At 35.5% G+C, this 27,527-nt stretch overlaps 1 protein-coding gene and 1 long non-coding RNA gene across 3 annotated transcripts in view; one reads left to right on the plus strand and one right to left on the minus strand.

Annotated features, from left to right (window-relative positions):
- The window catches only part of LOC122831709, a 70,550-nt gene that overhangs the window by 40,092 nt on the left and 2,931 nt on the right, over nt 1–27,527 (plus strand). For both annotated transcript variants that reach the window (XR_006370743.1, XR_006370742.1), the window contains exons 3-4: nt 25,163–25,252; nt 26,573–26,695. This is a non-coding gene — a long non-coding RNA (uncharacterized LOC122831709). The remainder of the gene's footprint in view (nt 1–25,162; nt 25,253–26,572; nt 26,696–27,527) is intronic.
- Nucleotides 23,846–27,527, minus strand: part of LOC122831705 (mannosyl-oligosaccharide 1,2-alpha-mannosidase IA) — a 203,026-nt gene continuing 199,344 nt past the window's right edge. The window contains exons 11-12 of the mRNA XM_044118087.1: nt 26,556–26,671; nt 23,846–25,262 (exon numbers count right to left, since the gene is read on the minus strand). Coding sequence (XP_043974022.1) covers nt 25,121–25,262; nt 26,556–26,671 — 258 coding nt within the window. The 3' untranslated portion in view covers nt 23,846–25,120. The remainder of the gene's footprint in view (nt 25,263–26,555; nt 26,672–27,527) is intronic.

The raw sequence follows: 27,527 nt of genomic DNA on the forward strand, positions 1-27,527 counted from the left end.
CACAGCGAATTCAATCCGAACAGAAAGAGCATGAGAAAACCCTTCATGGACTATAATGGTATGGTCCCTTAATTTGTCTTTTTAAATCCCAAACTGACACTCGAAACAAAAATCCATGAACTCAGTATATGTATCGGTAAAGATAATAATTCACATTTTAATTCGCAAGACATTAAATTTGAATAAAAATAATAATTTTATTTTTAAACAGGAAGTTACCTGCTGTTTTGCAATGGATCTGTTGTCTTTTCAAAATAAAAGCTGCCGGTGCTCATATGATTTCTTACTGGAATAGCTTCTCACTTGACAATCTAGTCTAGTGTAATAAAGTCACACTGCTACCTATGCATTTATATGGGCATTAAATTGAACATAGGAGGTCTGTATTTACTGACTAATAATTTTGGAATATTTTAAAAATGCCTCAGCATGCAACATTGTTTAAATTTCCTACCTAGTTTTAGGAATAGCTTTCATATTCTTGCTCTTGCAGGATTACATTCTTAAGCAACGTTAACTAAACTGTTCAATAGCAGCAGGATTAATCTGCATGGTAGTGACTGTGCGTGGCCACAGTCCTTTAGTTTTTCTCAGATTTATAGAACAGCCTGTTCCATCTGCCTGATAACCTCAAGGCAGAGAATAAAAAATATATCCCAGAAATGTTGTTAAAAGTAAAATTTAATTCAACACAATTTATGGGAACAAATCAAATTGAAATGCCTGCTCTGAGCTAAATGTTGAATAAAATATTTCAAAACTGCTAAAAATTAACTCCAGGTTTACTTGCATTTTAAATCTTCTTAAGCTTGTGATAGAAGTTTTCCTAAAATGTTCTACCTTGCAAACCTCCTTAATTACTTGCTAGTTACTCCACATTTTATCTCCAGAATAAGTCTGTTTAATACTTTTTTAAAAATAGTGACTGCTACAACCTGTTCATTTTGGATTATTGACTTTAAATTTGTGAATTTAATTTAACCAAATTATGGAAACCAAGTAATGTTGAAACCAAGTTTTTTGGTTTCAATATTATTGGTTTCAGGTCTTTTCTATCACTAAATACAAGTGATGTATTTTGGTTCAACTTTAATCAAAGCTTGTTTTTCCATGTTTTTTTCAATCAGACTCCATCTACTTTTTGCCTCCCTTTTCTATCTTGCTACTGAACTTTTTATACAAATATCAACATAGAAAATGTGGCTACCAGTATCGTGACTGCAGGCCAACTAATAGGCCATTTTTGAAAAATGTGATTGAAAGCCTTTTCATTAAAGTTGAATGTATTTTACAGTGATTTGATGGTTACAGAAGAGATAAAACTCTTTTTCATAGTCTGAATCTATAAACCCTCAGCACTTAATGGCTGATTGTGCATGTTTTCCCTTTTTTTATGGTACCTTGAAGCCATCCATATAAATGTTTTGGAGCTGAGGCAAATTGGAATTAGTGTTGGTGAAGCGAAGCGATGGAGTAGAAGAGGAAAGGTATGACTTTATGCATCTTCCAGTATTTCACTGACGCTTGTGAATTCTAGATTTCCTACAAAGGCATCTAAAGGTCAACATATACTCTATTATTCAGCAAACTAAACATATTAAAATAATTGTTAGGGTTGCCACTTACAAGAACCCAAAACAAACTTGTGTATTAATTTCTACCGTGTCTGACATAATTTTATCCATTCACTATTTAATAGTTTTAATAGTTTGTTGGACTGTATGGCTGTCATGGAAAGAATTTGTTTTTCAGCATGCATAAATAAGTTAAAAAATACACTATGGGTGTGTGTCTGATGACAGAATGATATTGTGACATGATGTAAAGCTCAAAAAGTAGATTTGTACATGAAACACCTAATTTAATTCTAGATTTTTTTCCCCCTTCAATATCAAGTATTGATGGAACAAAAATCATTGTGTTTCTACATAAAAAAATAACAATGTAGCTTTCTATGTGTGTAGTAGTGGAAAAGTGTAGTATATTAATGTGTATTATAGTTTATATTAAGTAGTTTTGAATGCTTGAGCTGTTTGTAGTTAAGGTCAGAAGAGATTTATTTACGCATAAACCAACAAGCCTTTTAGACAAAACTGCAGGAAGCCGGTTTTCATCATACAATGTGCAAATTTTATGTTGATTGTGAGAATACAAACTATATATTTTGTGCTCTATATGTGTGCATATAGAGCACAAATAATTTGACTAGCAAAGACAGCTCACGCTAACTTTTATGTCAGAAAGTCCTAAAGGTCTTTCTGAATCTGTCTATTCAGAGTGCTTTATCAAAGGCTGTCATAAAATGTTTTCAGTGGAAGAATAAATTGTGGTGTGAAAGAACATGTACAAGCAACAGGGTAAATCGCAACCTTGAAAGGATTTATTTTTCAAAGTCTTTTATACAGCCATTCACCACACACACTTATCAGGAATATGGGCTTAAACTATCAAATTTCTTGTTATTTTACTTCTGAACTAAAATCGGTAGCATCTTACCTGAACTAAAGACAAAATGGACTGGATGTTCAAAGTTCAATGTTCAAAGCCCTCTTTGCAGAGTAATTTTTGCATTTTATTAGGAAATTGATGTCCCAGAAGTCTTCAGAAGATGAGTGAAGAGTGCTAGAACCCAAGCTGCTTGAGGTCCAATTTTAGGTGTCAATAGTTAACAATGATTTCAAGAACCATGTTATCTGTTGGATTATTGTGTTATTATGTCCACATCCTGTGCAGCCTATTACTAGGAAATTTTAGAGACACCTTAGGAATAGGAATGCAGACTTAGGGAGATGAGGAGCTTGGATTCCAGTCAGACTTGCCACCTACACACTCTGCCAAAACCAAAAATGCCTGCTGTAATGAACATGGTGTTGTTGTGCTTGACTGGTCAGAAAACTCCCCTGATTTAAACCCATAGAGAATCTATGAAATATTGTAAAGAAGATGAGAAACACTGGAGTCATTATTGCAGACAAGCTGAAGGCTGCTTCAATCAACCAGAACTGTTTACACCTCAACAGAGCCACAGGGTGATCAGCTCAGTGTCAAACTGAATTAACGTAGTAATTTGAAGAGTCCTGACCTAATGTTGAAAGTTCTTGGATGTATTTATAAGTGGGCCAACATTTCTAGTTTAAAGCAAATATTTTATTGATCCGATAGAAATTTTCTGCCTTTTGTCTTTTGGGGTTTTCATTAGATCTAAGTCACAATCATAAAAATGTACAAAAAACAAAGGAAAAAAAATTCTTGAAATGTATTATATTGCCAAAATCATTCAGCTGCCTTTTCTGATAACTGAATTCAATTGCTCCTACCACTTTCAAGGCTACAGGTGTATAAAACATGAGTCCCTGGTCATTCAAGCTGATTCTACAAAGATTTCTGAAAAAATGTGTCAGTCTTGTGCTCAGTCCAGAATGGTTACCCTATCATGATAATGGGATGTGCAATTTGTTCACTTGTGAAATGTCCTCACTACCTTTCTACATTCATCTGTTTGTAGAAGCATAATAAAATGGAAGCATATCAGGAAGAAGAGCAGCTAAGAGGCAGTGATATAAAATCAAAGAGCAAATGACACGTAGAGACCTTCAGAGAAGGGTTTTTGATGGCCACATAGATACTTCAGAGAGTAAATAATGCCACTAGAATCTAAAGCAGTCAAGACATGTTCTCTGGACTGATTATGTCTCTTTGCCTGATAATCTAGTAGAGAATTACATATGCACACTGCAAGGTACTGCTGTTTATGAGGGTATGTTGTAAAAGAGTAGATTTACTTCAAAAGAAATAAACTTCACTTCCTCTTTTGTGTTTAGCTAATTAAGAGAGAGTGAGCGGGGGATTAGGAGAGAGCTGTGGAAATAAATGAGACTTACTGATGACAAAGATTTACATTATCAGCCTCCTATTTGCCTAGCGCCTCTGCTGAGACGAGTCTAAATAAGGCTATATTCCATTAACCTTCCAGAAAACGGAAAGGGCAGAGCATTTCAAGCTGTGTCTTGATTTAAGAATTAAGCTGGCTTTTCAGGCGGTTCTTTTTTCAACCAAGGTTTTCTACTTCTATCCGTCAAAACCACAATTAAAATTTTTCAGAAAGGGCTTACTAGTAGAAATAAGTGAATATTATTTCTTTTGTCATGGAACATTTCACATGTTACACTGGGAAGTCTCTCTCTTTAATCTCAGAAAGGTTAGGATTGTTTCATAAATTGACTACACCAAATTTTGACCATTTCATTTTTGATTTTTTTAAAGTTTTCAGCCAAGGTTTCTACAGTTTTGTCCAAAAAGTCCTTTTTAGATAGAATCCGGTGGCTGCAGTTTTTGATGAGATTCAGTGTGTCGATCCAGCACTAGTCGAGTTCAGTGCCAGTCACTGATTGAAATGATTGGCTTGTTCTGATTTTTGTTGTTCATGGTTCTGCTTCACAGACGAATTATACAAGTTTTATCTAAACTTCTAGAAGTTCATGGGTTCTAATCTTTGATTGTACTTGTGTGACAAAGACCTTTAAGTACACCTGTGTTCTGTACAATTTATTTAACCACAAGATGCTGAATTAACCAAATTCATTCTTAGTTTTTGTTTTTGTTTTTTTTTTTTGTTTTTTTGCTTGTTTTAAGGTGCTAAAGCTGCAATGCACCCAGCATTTAAAATATGCTTTCAATTTGAAGTATGCTAATCTGGGTACATTTGTATGACAAAATGCCTTTGGCAAACTATACAGCTTTACTGAAATATCAAGGATCAGGGATTTTTTTCGCTGTATAGAGTGAGCAACTGCAACTTTGTCTTCAATTGACCGAGAAGTATTTAACAACTCAAAAAACCTTGTCAATTTTAATATTTCAAATTCAACGAAATCTTAAAACGGCAGAAAAAGTACCACAACAGTCCATCATATTCTTTTTTTTCTTTGCAATTATTAACATTAAAGGATTGAGAATCTGCTGGATCATGATTCTACCAAACTTTGTCTCCATCTCCAATAAAGAAGGCACAAACTTAGATAAGATGTGACAGGCTGATAGCGGCTCGCTGGGCCTGCAAGACAGGCTCTGCTTATCTGGCGAGAAATGTTCCACAGACTCAGAGGTGGTGGATGGCTTTACAAAATAAGAGTGAAGAGTGCAGGACTGGCATGTGTGACCTTTTGCAAATAGATTTCTGTAAAGCTTTTTTATATTTTGCTATAGAAATGAAAGGTAATGAACTTGGCATTCTGATCATGTTAACTTTTTTTTGTGAAGATTAAGTATGCACACATACACACCCATAAATATTCACTGAAACTCATGCACACCCACACTTTCATTATTATATACTGTGCATGTGGGCCAATTTTCAAAAGAAAGGTCAGCGCTGACACTAGTTTGAAACGCTTTTGCTTTCTGCCAGGCATGAGAAATACCTGGCATTACATAAAAATGAAGGGTTAAAGGATACATGAATGAAAGATGGATTCAACAGATTAGCACATAAATGATGCTGTTACCTGCTGTATGCTCATGTTTATCATAGCTTTAGTCATAAATCTCACCTCGGCTTCAGTGTGGCAAAAAAGGGTCTTGGGGAACAGGCAGATTTAGTGTTAAAACATGAAGTGGTTTATGCAAAAAATAGAGAAGGAAGCGCATGTTTATTTGATGGTGATGGATATAAATGCACACAGAAAAAGAGACTGCAGAGCTGAGAATATGCAGCTAACTGACATCATCTAGACAACTGGCTACAGGCACCACCCAGGCATTGCAAAGATGCAAACAGATCTGATATTACGTAGCAGACAACTGCCAGTACATCAACACATCTGTTAGTTTCTGTCTGATGTTGCACATGACCCATAATTACTGTTTTCTACACCTACAGAATATTTTCAAAATTCCCTCTTATAGCTTTGTAACACTGGAAACTTATTTACATGTTCTTTTTTGTCCTGTCTTTATTGATCAGTTATGCTATGATCGATACAGCAGGTATTGTTACTTTGGGCAGTGTAGGTTGGACCCAACTCCTACTGGAAAGTGACATTGGTATCTTAATTTAGTTTGTAAGTAGAGAGTAGCATTAAGTTCTCTAAAATGTGCCAGTAAATGGCTGGACTGACTCTCCACTACACCAACAGCACCGAATGACATTAATTTCAAAATTGTGAGTAAATTTGAAGACTTCACACTGGACCAGAATAAGGCATTTACATAGTTTGACATAGCTGAGGGCTACAGAGTATGGCTTTCTAACAGTTAGAAAGGGTTGGAAAGATTCTCTTCAGTGGTGTGCTTGTAAATTAACTGTCACAGAAATCTCAGTAAATGTGTGTCTACTTTTTCATTATAAATCTAGTTTTTAGCGATATGAAGTGCCAATGGAAAGGAGAAAACTTCCATATCTCTTTAGAAAAATACAAATGACTGGCATAATTCTGATTAAGGAAAAAGCAAACTGTTTTTTAAACTATTAATAAGTCAGAATAGGATGTGAATGCAGAGAAGGTAACAAATAACTGTCATCAATAAGTTGCATTTGTTTGCTCACATTTCTTCTTTATTTTCATAAAGTTTTAGAATTCTTGTAATTAATTCTTGTAATTAAGGGCAGTTTGCTTTGTGTCATAATTAGCACTTGCTTTGCTGACACCTGCTGGTGCACCCCTAACAAAAATTATAAATGAAATGTCCTTGCACTGGTACTTATCCATCCCCAGCAATGCATGCTGTGTACTTTCTCTATTTTTTCTGTGGCTGAGTTTCAGGACTGTAACTTCCAGCTGACAGATTCCACCATGCTCTGCTGCCTTTGGTTGTTATCTGATTAACTGGAGCGAGAGGCCAACCAGGATTCATTTCACTGCTGTCTCTCTTAATTTCATTCCCTGCTGTTTCCCAAACAATGCCCTGAATCTTAAGCTTCATCCAATAAATCTTCTGATAACGCAGAGCTGAGTACTGAATTTCTTTTAGATATAGAATATCTATATATAATATACTCTCTGAGGGATCTTGTTACATGCATACTTTGTAGTGCCATCAGTTCAGACTCCAACTGATGTTTTCAATGTTGTTTTTGAACAATATGTCTGATATCAGCCTTAAAAAGGCTGTAAAAGACTTTCTAATAAATAGTTTGAATACGCCCTAAGAACTAATCACCAACAACGTCTCCTTCAGGGACATTAAGTCAAATTATTTGAATCCATGAGTTCATCAGGTTCATACATTGCTTGTGAGCACAACATTTTAAGTGAGAGAGCTGGTTTCTAAACATGCTGAAGGCATTTAATTTATTTGAATATTTTACCAAGACGCAATACTCACAAATCTACCATGAACCCAGTTGAGCCCCAAGGCTAGGAATAGCATGTGTTGTAGGAGACTACAAAGCTTTCACTTGCTCTAAAATCTTAATATCTTTGTAGGAAAGGAAGGCCACCACTCTGTTTGAAGGGGGCTTCCCACTGAGTCAGTGAGTGCATAAGATATTAAAGAATTACATTTTATTTGAACTCTCTGAATCAAACATACAGCTATGCTTCATCGTTTTGTTCTACAATTAAGCTCTTACTCTTCAGTTTATTTCTAGTTCACAGTTTGTTTAGAAGTATTTATAACTAAAAAGGTTTTAGAAGATTTTGCCAGACAAAATGCATTTTTTTTCATATGTTGTAGACAATGTGTACTTTAGGGAATTTAAGGTTGGTTTGTCACCTTAAATCTCAATAAAATACAAAGACGTTTTGGTTCTTACCTGGCAAAATCTGAAAATGTAAAGAGACACAAATACAGCAAGATGTTTTGCATAAATTTTGTATGATTAAAGGACAAAGGTGACAAAAAATTTAACCACAGTGTCATAATCAACAGTGCAGCAGTATGCTTTGTATTTTATGTTGGTTCTTCAGTTCACATGAGCAGGAACACACGTCGAGTGAGCTTGATGGCTCAATCAGTGCAAGTTAATTGCAGTCGCAGCTGGCAAGAGGTACAGACAGAGATGATAACCTCAGTGCAGACTGTAGTGCACACTTTTATTGTCTCCTAAAGGGCACATTATGTGAACTCGGAAGGGAACAGAGCTCTTTGGCAGTGACAGAGTATTTTGAAAAACAGCAGCCACAAATGGAGTCGCTCATTAACCGGTTGCCACTGCGGGTGAAATTGGCGAGTGCCGCAAAATGAAAAACAGAATCAAAGGCACGTAAAATGGAGAACCTCAATAAACAAAGCCTTTGTGTGACCAATGAAAAAGTAATTAAATTGCGTTGACAAAGTCTGTTTGGTCAAAAGGACAACTGAAAGGCCAGCCTTTTTTATCTGCATGGCATTCGCTAAGAGAAGCTCAGGGAAATTATTAATTAGTTCCTGTTGTACTGTGCTGTCGGGCTGCACATTTCTGCAACGCTTCTCTGGTTTCTTCTCTCACATTTGTTTGCAGTCTGTTTATGCCTGTAAGGAGCAGAAAACGTTCTCTTGAAAGCAAATTAAAGGTTTTTAACAGATGGAGTTTGATCAGTGCGAAAAGCCATTAATCATAGATTTTGTTAAAAGGCCTCACTTTTGTTTTCATACAGTTTAGAATTGGCTAGGACGTACCTAATTCCTTATGAAACAGTTGTTGCATAGAGAAGGCAAGTATTACATTTTGTATGCTTATGTTAATTTGTACATTCATATTTAAAATTTTAAATAAAGAGCTAAACATTAAAAGCTGTTGTGAAATCGTGCAGTGACTTGAATCCAAACTTTGAATTAAATTGGAGAGCAGGTCTTTTTAGGCACATTTTGTTATATTTTGATAAATTATTTGACAAAAAGTGTTTCACTATCAAAATGCATCTTGATCTGACCTGATACAGTGATTGATGTGCACTGTTAGTTTTAATAATTTTAGGAACTGTGTCAATGAGGTTTGAGAGGCAATATGATGAACTGCACATGGACCAACATTTTTTTTTTTTTTTGAAATATATATATTTTTTAAGCCTAATTTCCTATGACGCACCGGTGTCAATATATATATATTTTTCCTTTTAACTACTACTATTATTTATTTAAATTTTAAATGCATTGAATGTAGTCCAAGAATAACTGTGAAGCTTGATGCCATATAAATAAAAATCCCCCTACAATTTCTGAATAACCATTTTTTCTTTTCAAATAACAGAAGTCCAGAGATACAGATTTTTCTATGACTACCATCATAAAAGTTAGAGTAGTCTATGGCCAATGTGCTACAATATTTTTTTTTCTCCATTTCGCACTTCTATTTTACTATACTTTTTTTTTTTTTTACTTGGGTTCATAGTTTTGCTCATTTCATACACCTACTTCTATAGGTAGAAACAAAACAGGTTTTTACCACCAGGTGTTGGGAAGCTTGAGGGGAGAGTGCAGGGGCATGAGCAAGGAAGGAGGTGTGCTGGCTACCTTTGAAATTTGATTGGGAAGGTTTTGGATAATTTATGGCCATAGCATTCATAATTTTCTTTTGGGTACAAGATGGAGTGATCTACTGTACCTCGTAACATGTGCAACACCTATTCATCCATGCAAATACCCACCATTCCATTTTAATGAAGTGATACTTTAACAGGTATGCTTGCATTGCTTTTTTTGTGCGTGGGTTTTTATATTTGTTGCTCCATTTCAAAGTGATAATCTCTGTGTTTTATGCTGGCTCAAGAAGAGTTGCAAGTTTAACCCTTTAACTGTCACCCCAAAGCCGGGTCAATGGGGACACCGGCGTCCTCATGGCAGTTAAAGGGTTAAGGTACTTCAGCTATTAAAATAAATCCTTTCTGCAAAACTTGAACAATTATGGTAAAAAGAGCGCATCCTCAGTAAACCCTATTTATTAGGAATCTGGTCTTTACCAAGTTATAAAATTATTCAACTCTGCTGGGTGCAAAAACATTAGCATTTTTAAATGAATTAGTGTTCTTTAACTTTTTACTTTATCATTATACATATCATATTTTTGTGTTGAAATATTGTGATATAATTTTGTGTTAAATTGTCCATCTGCACCATGCTGTTAGAGCCGCACAGCTTGGAGTCAACTCCATCAGCGCTAAGTGAGGCTGATGGCTGATAATTATTTTGAAAATCAACTAAATGATGGCTTAGCCAATGCATGTTCTATTACATACCCCTTCCAAAACAACACGTTTAGCTTAACTTCACTGGGATTTCCATAACGAGACACATTTTTCTTTCAATTCTAGTTGCATAGTGAAGAACTGCATCAGAGAGCTTTTACAAATCCTCAAAGAGGCCTTATGGGAGTAGCATGTTGCTATAAAGTCCTTGCTCATATAGAGGATTTTACCACCTTCAGTGTGCTCACAACCAACAACTGCTACTATACTGAGGCAAAAACACTCGCAGAACTGCAGGACACAACATCAGAGAGATGCGGTATTGATCTTCTGGCTTCGTGCTGCTCGACAGATGTATTTGAACCAAAAATGTAGCCATAAATTGCCTTCTTCCCTACTGCTCAGTGTCATGTGAGGTGTCCTTCCTTAAGTAACCAAAATAAGTTTAGGAAAACTGCAAAGTCATAAGGATCTGGATGTTCCACACCAGAGAAGTGTTGCATTGTGACATGCTAATATGCAGGTGATTAACAGAACCAAAGTTACATGTGAAAGCCTGTTGTTCAGCCATGGATGAGACTTTTGTCTCTAAACATCCCATTGGAGTTTTTATGTCATTATACTTAACTATTAATGGACTACATTATGTTGATATATATTTTTACATGAAGGTGTGTGTTGGTGAGATTTTAGGATTATGGTATTTCCTTCTGTCATGCATGTTGTAATGGACCACAGTTTAACTCACTGTATGAGAGACATATCTGTGCTTCCATGAAACCACTAACTCATGCTGGTTGGACAAACCAGGGGGACTGAGTTTAGTTTCTGCAATTGGTTGGCATAAACAAGGCTGATCTGGGCTCATTAAATTCCCAGATGGCAACGGTGCAGGAGCAGCAGAGTGAGGAGTATTATTACCCAGAAGGTTGAGCCATGGACCAAATGGTGCCCTAGCCTGGCTCAAGACCACCAAACCATATCAAAGTCAATCTAGCTGTGAGCTCTTCTGCTAAATGATGTATCTCTAAGGATTAGGCAAAAATAAAACCTTTATCTTTAAAGTCTAGCATCACATTCTTAGCTTCAATACCTAACAAACTGACTTTAATTATTTTACATTAAAAACAAAAAAACATACAAGATAAAAAAGATATTTGCAGCAAATTTAACAGTTCCAGAAACTCTGCTCATCAGACTCATTTTATCCTTACAGTAACAAAAAGTACATCACCCTCACATCGACCAGATAATCTATTAATTTTTGTAGCGCAGATCAATCACACTCACATTCAGGTAATTAATTTCTCAGATGTAGCTACCTTCAGAGTGTAAGGTTCAGAATCTGCCAGGGGACAGAAAGTCACATTGCATGTGTTGTGTCAGAAGTGAGACTAAACTCGCAAACAGATGTAGGAGCGCTCTTCCAACTGTGCAGATGGTCCTGGCAGAAAGATGATACCAGTCATAAACCCTGCTGTTCCTCACAGCCTTATTGACCTCCTATTTAGCATCATCCTCACATGGAGCAGATAATAGAGTTGTTTTCAACCCATCAGAGCCTTAGCCGTTTGCACTAGAGCATCTTACCTAATTACTGTTTGAAAACAGAAACATTGCCAGAGTGAGACTCACAAAAGCAATAAACCATTTTTTACATCTGATCCCTTCTTTGGAGCAAAAATGGTAAGCAAGTTGTGATCTTTCAAGTGCAGCCATCTTACAGCTACACTTAAAAAAAAAAAAAAAGCTTTATTTGAGACAATAGCACAAAAGAGTAGACTTGCATCTTTTTTTAATACAAAAGAAGCTCAGGAAGTGGTAAGAAATTTTCCTACTATTTGTAGCAAGCAGACAGGTGAATTTGCCACTTGGAAACAAAGGTCATCAAGGTCTAAACCCACCTGTCCTTGTCAAGAGGGAGCTGAGGTCTGTGTATGGCAGTCATGAGGAAAAAGTCAGGGCACACTCTGAGAAAGTGACAAGGCAACACAGAGACAAACGAGACAAATAACCATGCACACATGATCACATTTGGACTACAGATTCAATAAGATCTTCACATTATGTATCACCATGTTCACATTGCACATGGGTACTGCTGTATAGCTTGAGAAAAATTAAATCAATTATTATACAACATTTTCATTTGTAGTGGATAATTTAAGAAATGCTGTTGTGGCTCCTTCAACTGTAGAAGCAGATTGTCTAGTTAAAGTCAGACAATTACTGACTTTAATAATTGACATTCAACCTGGTTGATCAAGAGTCATTTTCACCTTATCAGTCTATAAGACCTTAGAAAAATCTCTCTTCACATATCTTTTGACTCAGTCTTGACATTGCAATTACAGGTGATTATCCTTACCTATTTTACTTTTAAACTATACACTCCCTTCTGAAGAAAAAGAAAATGCTATTCACATTAAGAATCTAGAACGAATGTCCTCCAGCACAGTTATTTGATACTCATTCTCACTGGCTCCAACATGGAGTGTCCCACATACTGGGCAACTGCATGACACAACCAGCCGCCCTCTAGCAAACTCAACTCATAAGTGCAACATCTATTAAACTCCTTCAAGTGCTGGTGATGGTGTCTACTGCTGTCAGTGTTGTAGAAATCACTGTATGGCTTTCATTTACTGTTCCGACTGACTGGATGCTCCAGCAAACGTATCCATCTAACACATTGCTCAACTCAAAGCTACCATCAATGCCCTCTGGTACCTGCAGAAGATGCAGGTACCAGCTTCTTGCTTATCAAGCCATTTCTATATCTGTATATTTTTTCAGCATGTGAATGAAATTCTGACCATTTTCTTCTGTCTGCGTATCCTGCTGCTTATTTTTTCTTGTCAGTGTATTTATTTTTGGCTCACTCGACCGACGATCCGTTAGGCACTCATTAGTTTTTCACCCTGACTGAGATCCAAAAATCAAAACATCATTCTGCTACATATATTTAAACAAAACTGAGATTTTACCAGTTGTGTTGTTATTGGCTGTCATAAAGCAGTGGGGCCATTTACACAAAGCAAACAAACATTAACCAGGAGAGAAGCAGACACATTAATCTACAGGACGTTGTCTCGCAGAGCTATTCCCAGTCCATCTGTTATGACAGGTTACACTGCTAATTACATCTGAGGAGTGAGTGTCTGCTGCATTATAATGACCATACAACCATTTTTTGTCTGAGTCATCTAGCTTTAAAGTAGTTCAGTGTTTTTGGCTCATATCAAGCAAATAATGAGGCACACATTTAATGGTCTGCTTCTGGTCAAACAAATATTCAGTAAAGTTTTTTTTGTTGTATTTTTTTCTGCAAGAATTCAATTCACTTTAGCTTTAAAAAGCAAAGCATATGGACATAAAATGCAGTGCATATTCTGGAAATAAACATGAAAACAGACAATGCATAAGCATATAGAGTAAATGCTACCAGAGAATAGACTGCAAAAATAAATACTCAGACAGAAATGTGTTGTCGCAAGTAAAGGGAAATGCAAAATTCATGTATATTCTAGAAGTCATTACAAATAAAATCAAATGTTTACATTTGCTGGAAATGACACAAAATAGCTATTGACATGTTTACAAAGATACGAAGAAGGGAACGACCAGGCAAGGGCAAACTTGTTTTTTCTTAGTGACTCATTGAGTTGTGAAGCTTTATCATTGAGGCAGAAACAAAAATGTGGAAAATGAGGCAATATACAGCAGAAGAGATTGGTGGTACATCTGTCAGAGCTACAGCAGCTAATTAAAAAATGTGTCCATTGTGATGGAAAGTAAAATCTAATGTCTTTGCTGCACTATATAAGTCAATGCTATAAACTAAACATTTCTTGTTCTTGTACACAAACAACAATGACAATGATGCTAATGACGATTTAAATCTTTGGACATCTCAACATTTTCTACTGTCAGACTGCTGAGAATATTTTACCTTTGAGGGGTTTGCTCAAAATTAAATACACACATTTATATGACTTTGGTCAATGGGACATATTGTTGATCAGTCAGATATAATCTTTTTAACTTGGGGCATATCCTGGATGAAGTGTTGTTTTTTTCTGTCTTAAATTGTCAGGGTTTTCTTTATAAAATAAAAAAAAGCTTTTATGGAAACATATCTCTCTGTATAAATTATATTGTAAAATAACATCAACAGACCACGCAATTTGTTTACAAGGCATCAATGGTTTTGAGTGATCGTGACTTTGTCCATGAATATATCTATACCAGCATAGTTTTTTCTTCTACATGAAACAAACCTAACCAACATATTTAGAAACATAATTTCTCAGCATTTTGTCGTTTAAATTTAAATTTTAATATTGTTTTATAAGTATGACAGTTTAATACACAAGTGGGGCTCTTGTGACACAATGATGCACTGGGCATATATGAAGAGTTTTAATGTAAGCAATTTAAGTAAAACGTTATAGTTCCACCATTAATTGGTAGTTTACTGCAAGCATCCTATGCTAAACAGGGGAACAAGACTAAAGAATGAAGGCCTTCTCAACTCCCACTTTCTTCCTTTCAATACAGAGCTGAGAAATTAGAAGGGAGCTGCTGTTTATAAACCTTTCATCATCCTTCTATGGTTCAAGTTTCAGAGTAGAGGAAAAGTCTAATGAATTTAAAGAAACAGCATTCAGTCTAAAATTTTTTTTTTTTTTTTTTTTTTTAAAGAGCTTCTGATTGCACACCGTTCTTTGCTCATTATTTCTGATTTACTTTTAACATTATGCATGTGCATGGCAGATATTTTTCTGAGAAGATATTTATACCCAAAAAGCTCTCTTGATTACAAATTGCTGTGAAAGTGCTCAGACAGGGGTTCTGCCCTTTGGGTTCACAGCCAGAGACAAAACCAACTTAAAAGTAGCTAGGCTGTTTTCTATTTTTGGATTGATCAGCAAAATTTAGAAAAAGGTTTTCACAGAAATAAATGATTGAAGAGAAATCTGTAAAGCCACTAAACTTTACCATCTTCTAATTCAGTTTGGAAGAGCAAATGATTTGAACTGTATTCTTCCTGGGGGAGAATAAAGTTACATGGACCAATGTCATTTACATTCTTTCTTGATCAAGCTTCAAATACATTTCAAATACATTGCATCTCGCATTTTTTCAGACGGGGTGCCGGCTTGCTGCGGGCCGGTTCTAATAATAACTCAAGATCATCCCAGGGGCCGTAGAAAATCTTCTCGCGGGCCGGATGTGCCTCTGACATATGTGATATGTGATATGATTAAAATTCTTTTTGTTCAACAGATCAACACAGTAAAATTATTTAAGCATTTAGAAGTAGCCATTTGCAGAATTTGAGATTCAAAATATATAGTTTAGTTTTAAAATACAATTGCACCTGGTGCCGTCTTAGAACAATGGATCACACATTTGCAATTGATTTTAAATAATGGTTTAAATTTTTTCCACAGCCACAACTAACATTTTTCAAACTTCACAGATTTTTGAGAGATTTGTTCAGTATAAAGAGCTAAAAAAAGTCATTTTTTCCAAGCTGGAAGTTTGCAGCTCTTAGGCTGTCATGTTCCAGCACAATAACATTAAATCAAACATGCTATAAAGATCAGAGCAACACTCTGGCAACTGAAACAGAAAGCTGCTGGGGACATTACGGTCACCGGTCAAATGGAGCGCATAATTGCTCAATTGACTCTGCTAAGAATCATATTTGAGACTGTCTCGATCAAGGCTTTCATGTTACACACCACTGGATATGCATGTACTAATACTAATTGCAGAAATATCAGCCTTTTTTCAACTTAGTGTTGGGGAGCATCAAGCATGAATTTGCTACATTTGTATAAATCTCTACAAAAAGCAGTGACAGATTTCAAACTGGTATATATGTAACCTTTTTAGTTGTATATCAATTTGACATTAATCGGCATGTAACAGAATTATGGCTGCCACCAGTTACTTTTTTCTAATTAATCTAAAAATGGTAACAGACTTTTTTTTTTCCAACTTTGCAGAATAAAATTTTGATGAAAAATGGTGAAAAACAGCTTGAATAACACCAGCACTAATGAAATTAAACTAAGTGGCTACAAATCTTATTTTCAGTCTTAATGTTGGATTTTACGCTGAGTAGAAATAAGCCAACCAAACTAAGCTGTACTGCAATTGAGTATATAAATAAAAGCCTTAAAGTATAATTAAAGTCACCAATCTCCTTTTGAGTATTCCTGTGTGGCAGATGGACTGCAACAAACAGGAGAAGATATAAAAATGTTTTCATGGGCAATTATCAAGATGAGTATAGGCTGGTACTTAGCAAAATATTCTTGTCTTGTCTACATGGTGAGTGAGTTCACCTAGCCAACTCTGAAGATGAGCAAGGTAAAGAGAATCACTTAAATTCTAAAAAGAAGAGATAAGATTTGTAGGATGATAAACGGGGCTAAAGAAATTACCAAATTAGTGTTTATTACAGAAACAAAATATTGAGAAGAGAGACAGACTCATTAATTTGATTGTGTGTTGACTTTTCAAACCAGGTCAGAGGGGTGATGCTAGTGGGTAAACTTCAACTTTCATTCATCATCCCAGCTCATTACACAGGGCACAAAAGGGCATAATTATGTTAATGAGGGGTTCTGGTTTTTTTTTCTTTGGTTTTTCTAATCTAAAAGCACACAGGTTATGTCTGTTGCTTTTTAAATTATCATCTATTCCCAAATGTGAGAGACGTCCTTCCAAATAACAGCCTTTTAGTTTAGGTCACAATCTATCTTATGTTAAAAGGTCCAGATACTGAAACAGCTCGAGGTTCTCCTTCATCTTGGTCTTTGCAAACATGTGCCAGGTTGTCACAAAGCACTGCTCTCAAGATAAATACATTTTAACTGCTGTGCAAAGCACAGCAAAGTGCTATCTCTTGGTGCAGCCCTGCTCTACTGTCAGGAAACACAAAGAATAAAATGGGTTTAAAAAAATAACCACAATCTATATGCAAGCAGCCTAGTCCAATCCCATTTTCAGTACCCTTTTATAAAATACTTAAAGCAGCCACAGAAATGATCAAGCCTTTTTTTCATATTTGATACAGGATAGAAGTGATTGTATAACAATATTTTGAGTTTTATACTTGGGGCAGCTGCTGAATATTTGGAGTTAAAATATTTTTGTTGCCTGGAAACGCATACTCTGACTTTAGGTGTTATGTGGTGATTTTGTCATTTGAGTAGACTCTCATTTTATTGTGTTGCAAAGGTTCCTTGGGTTTGTTTATAATTCCCATTATGAAGATCAACTTGTCTTCATTTCCAAAGGTCAACAAATGCTACTAGTTTCTAACAACCCAAATTTGCACATTGTAACTTTCCAAGCATCTGAGCGGTAAATGTCATCAAGTGAAAGTTTTTAAAAAATATTTCTAGCATATTTTGTAATTGTATTCAAGATGAGATTAAATATGGAGTGTGTCTCCAAAAGCAGATTGACCTTGAGGTTTCACAAAAATTATTTGCTTGGTAGAAGATGGTCATTTTACCAGGAATGACTGGCACCCACCTGGCCACATTTTTGTTTTATAATTTGTTCAAAATAAATGTAATCCACATTTACAGATTAGTTTCCTGCTTACTCAGGCTTTTCCTGCACAAAAAAAATCTATTTTATTCTTTTCTCAAGCTTGTCTTAAAGTTCCAGCAACTCAAACACAATGTGTGTTTTTAAAGTCCTTTTATGTCCCAGTGCTATGAAACCATTGCACATAGTCCTTTTTATAGTGAAAGATTTTGTGATTACTGCTGTTTTTAGACAGCTTCTGTGAACCTGGTTAAATTGAGAAGAATGGCATTTCATTTGTTGGCCTCAAAGGAACAAAAATGTCACAGAAAATAAAGAAATATATATTTCTTTTATTGCCAGAGCAGTGCTGGAAACATGCTGGATAATTTAAAAAAACCTTATAGTAAACAAAACCCAGTGCTTTTACATCTTCAGCCTAGTAAAGACAGATTGATCCAGAAACTTAATGCAACAAGCAGCTGAGCATTTTCCATCAGCAAAATGTATTTACATTAAACTGGTATAAAGAAAAGATGAAAGGATTTTCTGTGTTTCACTGATCTGAAAAAAAGCCCCCCCAACAAAACCATACATCTTCAAAGCTGTAAATCTCTGCAGAGTAAGTGCTGTGTGGCATCCTGCACATGTTTTGACAAATTAATATTTATGCCACATGAGCTGCAACAATGAGTATTTGATTTGAATGAGCTTCTAGGTTAACTTACCCCCCAAGTAAGGCTTTTACATCCTTTAAACATTAAAATAGTTAATTGACAGGAAGGCTGGGCCTCTGTTTAAAGATGGTAACAGCATGGGCATATTAAAATAAAGTATCACTTAGTTTTTATTAAACATATTTAACCTGAAAATATTATTGCCTGTGATGCTTCAGGTTTTTTGTCCTGTTATTTTTTTAAAATGGATAATAACATAGTTCACTTAAATCAGACATCTCTGATTTAACCGTCAGGAACAATGAGCCTGCTGCCAGTGCTTACAGAGCACTGAGGGCTTTTAAAATGCTTCCATTCTGTTTTTGGAGCTTGGAATCTAATTCTACCTTTCAATAATTGGAATTAGATCCAACTTGGAGAAAATTTGATCAATTTAAATTGGATCAATCTTGGAGAAAAAGTATGTACTTTGCATTGAGTCCGAGTTAATAGGTGAAGTTTTTAAACCACCCATTTAAAGTGAATTTGACTGTTTCTATAATTTTATCTGTACATCATATCTGCTCTAAAGCCATTTTACCAACTGACATATTGAACCTTTATAGCTCCCGCCTTTGGTTTTGAACAATGCTATCCTAAAGTTACCTTAAAGACAAGTGTGCAGAGCTATACGTATAAGTGTTTTTGCCACCAATAAAGTTTTCAAACAGCCAATTATTAACAAATTGCTAATTTTTACAAGAGGTCAATGATTTAGACCATAGACAGCTGACTGATACCCAGCAACCACATGTAAGCTAAGGGAAACTCTGCACAAGTAGTTACTTTTCAGCACTATGGTTTAAATCAAGATCCATTAGCTATGTATGATATGCTGGAATTTCACTGACTGTGAGCAATAACTGAGTTGAAATTATATTGAGTTTTGAAGTGACTCAGTTTTGGTGGAATGTCAACGAAACCTTCCATCCTTAGACTTGAAGGTCATCACGAAAGATAGACTTTTTAAAATACCAGTGGAAATGTGGAAAACGTAATTTTATGAATAAGTTGGAGAATAACAAAGTTTGAGAAGGATAGAAACAATTGGATACAGCATTAAAAAAAACAATGCAAGTAAAAACAAAAATAGAATAGATACACCTTTGTGTTATAATTTTTAGGAATGTTTAAAATCTAAGTTTGCCAGGAGCTGTGACTTATTGCTTTATCGCAAAACAATATTATCACAGAAACGGCATGAACAGAATTGTTTGAATATTGGGAAATATCTTAATTATGACCGTTTTTGAGATCTAGTAAAAACATCATTTGGATGTTTTGAATAAATACATATACATTGCTGTGTTTCCCAGTTTCTGGATTTAGACATTTTTGTTGTCCTTTCACACATTGTCTTCCCAGTCCTTGAATCAGTTTTTTTTATGCTGAGATTTTTTTTTCTTTGTTTTTCATTAAAACCTTCCAATGTGTTGGTTATTTTTTTTAATAGCGGCACTGGTGAAATGTAAATCAGTCACTTCTGGTGTGACCTTTATGTGAAAGCTTTGAGCATAAAGTTCATCCAAACCATAGCTACAGTACAACATTGTGTGGGCTGCCTGCTTGTCGATGTTTTTTCAGCCCCTCTGCCTCTGACCTCTGAGCTGAATGCTTTATTTTTAGCTGTATTAGCAACTCATTATGCAGTTGTGTTCCCTTCTGGGCACTAACAAGGTGTTTGGGATAGCAGATGAGAGCAAGTTGGAAGACCTTCATGTGTTGGCAGTGGGGAGAGGAGCCGGATGTTCTGACAAGGCCAAACTAGAAATGCACAGTAGTCTGTCTGAGAGGTGAGGCACCTGTTCAGCATGAAGAGGATGAACACTGTTTCTCTAATAAAAAAGCTAGAAAACATGATCTGTCTTTCAGCATTAAGTGAAAAGTTTTGCAAGATTTATGATAATGAAACCAAGACTCTGCAATACTATTAGTAATCTAGTTAGTCTATAATTGAATATGAATATTAAATGGCAGCATGACTTGATTAAGCAGAATTACTTCCATTAATCAAATGTGAGGTTAATGGTCGCATAAGTTTTAATAATCATAAAATTAGATGATTGCATGGGACATACTGCTACAAGTTTTTATGTGGCCTGGAGTAAATCTTTCAAGCCTGTCTTTGTTACTAACACATTAATAGTTATAACTTTCTTTAAAAAAATTCATTATAGCAAGCAGTTCACTCTTTTTCATAAGAAAAGTCTGAATTTCTGAAAGAAACCAGAGGTGGATTTGTGACGCTTCAGGTTTTTCTCCTTCCAGGTTTCCCTTCCAGCAGAACTGCAACCCTCAGCATCCAACCAGAGCTACATTGGAATACTTGAGGAATAGATCAAAATATATGCATGCCCAGACAAAGTCCTACCATAAACCAATTGAGAATATGTGCAAAAGACATAAACATTTATGCTTGCAGATGCTGCACATTCAGTGTGACTTAGCTTAAGCCATCAGAAATGTCTAAAGACTTGTAGCTGTGATTTGATTAGGGGGCTGAACACAACAAGATTTCAGATTTGTTTTAAAAGTTCAAAGCAATGTATAAATAACCCACTTTGTAATTCCACACTGGTTAATTGCAGGATTTCTTTTTTTTATATCCAACACACATTAACGTTTTCCTTTTGTATTTCAAACAACTCTCAGAATTGTCATCAAACCATAAAAGTGTCTGTGATCTGCAGTTGTCAATTTCAGGGTTTTATTTCTTACCCTGACATGTTTAGCACTCAGAAATTAAGCTGCAAGAATGAGATGTTCTACTCATTAATTGATATCATTTACTAACTTTGTGTCGTATAGCAGTATTTCTTAAGAGCTGTTTGCATTGAAAACTTTGTGATATTAAAATCTTGCCCAGAATACATCTTAAGGATTCTGAAGGAAGGTGTTTGAGAACAGTCAAAGGTGGAGGTAGGAAGCTGAAAAGCCAGGGATAAAGAGACTAAACCTGTCACATCACAAAGCAAAACTTCCTTTTGCCTTTATCTTCTACTATTTTTGTCTCTGAAGTGATAAAAGCTTTGATTCAGAGATGCAGCTAAACAAAGACGTTGAAGTTCTTGCTATGATTGAAAGCAGCTGGTGTTGGCTGAGGTTCTTGAACAGCACCAGGATGGCGCCAAGTAGGTAAACTTTGAAGAGAAGATTAAGAGATCTTATCAGATCAAATGTCAAGTTAAATGCAAATCATAGATGCAGTATAAATTTTTTTGTACTTTGAGCTTTTGTCACCGTTTACATGAAAAACTAACCATGAAAAAGTTGAAATGGAAAAAAAGATGTTACAACTCAAAAAGACATGTTTTTGAAATGTCAGCTCAGGTTTGTGGATAAAAGTCGGAAATGTGTCAGTTTTGTATGTTCTTTTACTTTAATGCTTTTATATTCAGGCATTTTTCTTTCTTCTTCTCAGATGAATCATCTCCTTAAGGGGAGCAGCTTTTTTGTCTAGGCTGGCAGCTGTTACCTGTCTGAAGGTAGAACAAAAAATGTGATGGACTAATTTTTTGTTCTACGAGGTCAAATTACAATTTTGTAGATACAAACGCAACCACTGAATTTATTCAATAGGCTAATATTGGAATGGGTTCAATAATATATCAATCCTCTGATGTCAATATTAATCTCCAGTAATGCAAATCAGTCACATTTTATAATTGCAGAAAATACAATATTTTTACTAGCATTAATGTTTTGTTTGTTTTAGAAATAAACTCAGTGGAAATGTTTTATTAATGTTTATGAATACAATTTGTACTAAAAATGTCTGAACTTTACATGTAGCTTTATTTATTGTGTATTTATTTAATCCATTTTCATTTATTTTAGTTGAGATCTGCATTTAAACAAATTGATTAATGAAATTTAAGATTTTGACCACGGATCAAAGCAAAATAACATGGCTTGATCAAGTTTGTGGACAAAAAAAATAAAATAAGGAGAAACTTCTTAATAATATGCTTGGTGCAAATTGTCCAGGATAAATCGGGCATAAAATGACAAGAACTACAAAGGTACAAAATTCCAAAGGAGTGAAAACACCAGTAGTACCTTCTGCCTCAAGTGGAGCTTTTAATTTATTAAGAGGCAAAGTCACACTATATGTGACAAATCACAGTACAAAAGGACTTTACCAATTATAAAAAAAAAAAAAGAATTTCAAAGTTGACATATTTAACCGTGTAGCATCTTGTACTACATTTACAACAGACATTGACTTTAACTGTAGACATGTCTCTGTATTCCTAAGAGAATATACAACCTTACCCTGACTGAGAATGAAACACCTTTAGCCTTCCTGGTGTCTGCCAAAAGTGTTGCTCTCCCCAACAGCCTGAATGAACTGCAGACATGCGTCCTCTGACTTCATTTTAAAAAAAAATTCTCATACTGATAATTTTCATTTCTGAGTGTTCTCTCAGTAGAAGCACTCACACCCAACAGTTGTGGAAGAGATTTTAGCGTGGCTTTAAGGCACTTGCGTATGACAGATCAGTTGATCAGAACAAGACTGATATTGAGTTTTGTACAGCTGAAAATTGCCTGATTCCAGTTAACAGCATAGTGTGGAGGGAGTGGGATGCATTATTTTGGATATTGAGCAATTAGTCTTTCTAAAAAGGAGGCTCAGTGCTGGGTTGACTTTTATTGAAGACTCACTAAACCTGATATCTAGAAAATGGAAAAGTGATGGTAGTGATCAGGAATGATGAGGGATAAACGTTTGTGTCTTTCAAACTTAGATGTGATTTTTGACAAATTTTGACAAATTTAATGAATAATGTAGGAACCATGCCAATCTAATAAGAGGAAAGAATTGATGGTGGTGGGTGATTTATAATGGACCCATTCGTGTTGTTAAAGATCAGTCGAGTTGTGTAATGATGCACATTGTGCCCCCATTGTTCCATTAGCATAGCTTATCTGATGGAGAATATTGTAATCATATTCTGTCTGCAGGATGTAACATGGTTAATATTTCCTTAATAGACAATTTGAGCTTGTAGCGCTGGACAGTTTATACAGGATCAATGACATTTGAAAGGTAACATCATCAAATTATAATTAAATGGCAATAATGTATGTTTCTAGCATTTAGAGTGGATGTGAAATCACCTGAAGGTATTACGGTGAAATTAAGATTCAGGTGACAGCAGCTGAATCATTTGAAGCGGATGATATTAAGTCTCGCTTTGTTGACTTGTCGCACTGCGTGCGGTGCAGCAGCTAAACACCGTTAGTCATTTTCTGGTCATGATTGCTGGAACATTCCAAAACAACAAGAAAAAAAGCACCTTTTTAATTAAATCTGCGATTAGTTTGCTGGAAGCAGATATAAATGGTAGCTGAGTAGCACTTTTTTTCTGTTTGACTGCAGATTTTTTCCTGCTATTAAACACAGATAAAGAAAAATGCAAGTTTAAGTAAACAAGCCGATCAATATTAATGACACAACAATTATGATTGTTTTAAATGTACAAAGTTGCACAGTTTCTTTTAATCAGTATTTGAAAATATTGAACAAAGTAAAATCAAACAGTAAGAATAAGTAACAATAATTAATATCAGCAATAACTAGACTTAAAATTAGACATTTGTAGATTTTTCTTTTTACTGAAACACCTGAGGGAAGCAAATCAAAGAGAACCCAGAACAAAAATAACCACTGAAGTTTTAGAAAAAGATTAAGAAAAAAGGAGAAACAAACTAAAGTCAAGACAAGCTCATACAGGTGCCACTCACTTCATCTGTATATACAGCACATTCATTCCACAACTGTGCAGAAGATCAACTGTTAACAGAACAGTGATGGAAAGTAAAAGCTTGTCGCTGCAGCTGAAAAGCCTGCAACATCACTGTGGATGTACGTGAAGGCAAAAAAACTCCCAACAGAACAGACATCCGAAGTTGGCTAACAGATGTCTTTTTTTTTTTTTTTTCTTGATGCTTCGTTTTTTACAGTGAACAAATGGAGAGTGCTCCATTTTATTATGAAAGGCTGAGCAAACGTTCTGTTGAAAATAAAATTGCCAGAGCATAGACAGGAAACATATTTTTTTTAAATGTGGTCCCTGGATGCATAAGCCTCTTTCCTGACATCTCTGTCCTTTAAAAAAATCATTCAACCTTGTTTCAGTAAGAAACATGACATCAACATTAGTTTTGAGGTGGATTTGAGAGTCACATTTTGTGTTTGTCTGTACATTGTTTAACTCCCACCCTTTCTTTAAATTTCACCAACACACTTGACTTTAAAAGAGGCGAATAGAAATGCAAAAAAACCCTTTGGCCAATGTGTTCACAGAGGAAAACCAGAAATAAGCCTAAAGGGAAAACATCATCACTAAAGGTAAACTAAAATAATGAGCAAAACTCAAGTGGTTCTGTATCTCTCTGACAGTATGGCCCATAGTTCAAACCTTCTCCCATACATTTGGGTCTGTAAGTTATAGTGGTTTCCTCACAGAGGAAAGAAGGAAAGAAAAAGGTATCTCTTCATGAAAGTCATGTTTGTTTTGATTGTCCGCAAAAAATAAGTGCCAGTAGGAAGGAACCCCGGCGAAAGGATATACAATCACAGCATAAAACGACAACATCCTTTTCTGGAAAGGAACTGAGAGTCAACCACTCACTCCTTAAAAGACCCTGAATCTGCACTGAATTGGTGTTTGCAATGTGACTCTTTGTGCACATGAACTGTGCAGATTTGTCTGTAACCGTCTCAGTCATTGAGTGGTGTTATTCAGAGACTGTCTTTTCCTCTGTTACTTCATCCTGCAGACAGCTTTTACGGATGATGGGCAGCGGATGGGCTTCGGTGTTAAAGACCCAGTCTTCCAGGGAGAGGAGGTCATCGTCAGAGAAAAGCAGGTAAAGATACCTGAACAAACAAGAAAAACAGTTGCATTTTAAACATAATACTCCAAACAGAGCCGGTCTTCCTTCTTTTTAAAATCAAACTATATTAATGTCAGAGAACAATAACCTGAGTAAATGATGATTTAAAGGAAAAAGCTAGCTAGCCTTGAAAAATGAAAAATAAAAAAATGTTCAACCAATAGAATAACCTGATGTAAAGAAATTTACCATATCTGGTGTGAATTAGCAAAAAATTATGCAAAGCCTCAAATTTACTGTTAAATAAACCCCTATTGTTATCAAAGTTCCTCAGTCCAAGCAAACATTGAAAGTTTTTCCAAATTAATGTGTTCAAATTCAGAGACGTTGCTTCTAGGTGTTGCATTAAACAAAACATCCTTTGCAACTATTAATTCATTTACTTAAGAGTAAAGGACAGCCAGTGTCTGCATCATACAGATCTATTTTGTTTTAGCACTTATCTTGCCGTTAGTTTAAGACAGTTAAATGTAATTATAAAAAATGTTGGACATTCGTATCTATGGAAAAAAAAAAAAAAACAATAGCTGAAAGATAACAAATCATCCTAAACAAACAATCGTATACATTCTAAGTTGATCAAATGCCTTCTCAGCTTAGTTTAGTGTCTAGAGAATTTATTGTTGGATTAAGTGGTTTGTCATTCTTCAACTAATATGCCCCACTTATTTCGTAATGTGAAGAAAAATCTCTTGTTGCAGCGGCTGTCTCATCTTCTCAGCTGAACATTTTCTCAATGTTGACCACATTTAAAAAACCTCCCTCCCAGCTGACAAGCTCCAATGATTTGCCCTTACTTGGAGAACATCAATTATTCATGATTTGTGATTTCTTAATCTAGATCAGTCACTTAACTTTCAAAGAAGCATGTTAGAAGCAGTGTAGCACTGAAAATGTGCTCTGGTGACTACTAACCTGAATGATTCACACTGCCCCTCTCCTTAGAAGAATAAGCTTTTGTTGTCTACATGCTGGTGTAGACTGACTGGTTTGTGTAGCCTATATCCGCAGTATAAGAACAGCTGAAACTAAACCTTCCTTGATGGGTAAAAAGTATCTGATTAAAAGTTAGATTAACCTCTGAAGCAGACATTGTGACTGTTTCATTCAGAGCACGATCGTGCTTCGTAGGCAGAACAGATAAGAAGTAGAGATGAATCCCCAGTGTTCAGGATCTGACCCTGTATTACTTTCATGCAGATGAAAGGTGGTGCAAGCAGATCTTACAATAACCTTCCTCCCAGCAATGGGAAGTTAAAAAGCTAGCAAGACTTACTTAAGTGTCTCTGACAGGAAGAAGCTCTGCTGCATGTTGTCGTGGCTGGCTGTCAGGGCGTAAACATCACGGATCCCAGAGAAACCTGATTCCACTCTGCAGTGCTGCTCCAGAGCCTAACAGAAGGCAGGAAGGAACAGGTAAATGACAAGACCAAACTCTGATCTCTATAGTGGCTGGCAAAGATATTCACACCACAACAAGAAACCTCTATTGATGTTATGACAATTGTATGTGGAATACCATCACAAGGTTGTCATGAAGTTGAAACAAAAAGAAATCTTTAAATTAAAAATTCTGAAACGTTTGCAGGGTGTCTGGATTCAGCTTCCTTGAGTCAATCTATTGTATTACCACACGTTCACATCTAGAAACACATTTTTTCCTGTTGTCCTTTACCAGATAGATCAAAGTCAGTCAGAATGACTAGTGTCTGTGAAAATCAATTTTCAAGTCTCGGGCTCAGCTAGTCAGTCATAGCTTTGTCTGTATGCTTCAGTTATGTTGCTCTACTGCAGCGCTTTTCAATTCCAGTACTCAAAATATTTAATTTCTGCTGCATTTATACCTACATGAAATAATGCACAGGTTTATGACTTCAGAAGGCAATTTGTAGCACTATACATCATTTAGGAATTAAAAGGGGCTGGGTACAAATCTGTAACACATTTTTCAGCTTTTCTGTTTGTACAAACATGTAGAAAATCATGCATCCTTGTTTATTTCACTGTTGGGTGCTATATTATGTTGGTCTATCACATTAAATGACTAAATTACCTTGACGTTTGCGACTGTATGTAAAGTAAAACATGCTTTGTTATTCCACTGATGTTACTCAAAAACAAAATTTAAATCCATTGGTCAATAATGGTATACACACTTATAACAAAAAAATCAAAGATAAAACATGACAAGCACTAAGCTAGCAACACAACTAAAGTCCAAGTAAAGCCAAATCTGACAAGGGTGAAA

The sequence above is a fragment of the Gambusia affinis genome, linkage group LG05, assembly GCF_019740435.1.
Source record: "Gambusia affinis linkage group LG05, SWU_Gaff_1.0, whole genome shotgun sequence".
In the NCBI taxonomy this organism is placed as follows: Eukaryota; Metazoa; Chordata; class Actinopteri; order Cyprinodontiformes; family Poeciliidae; genus Gambusia; species Gambusia affinis.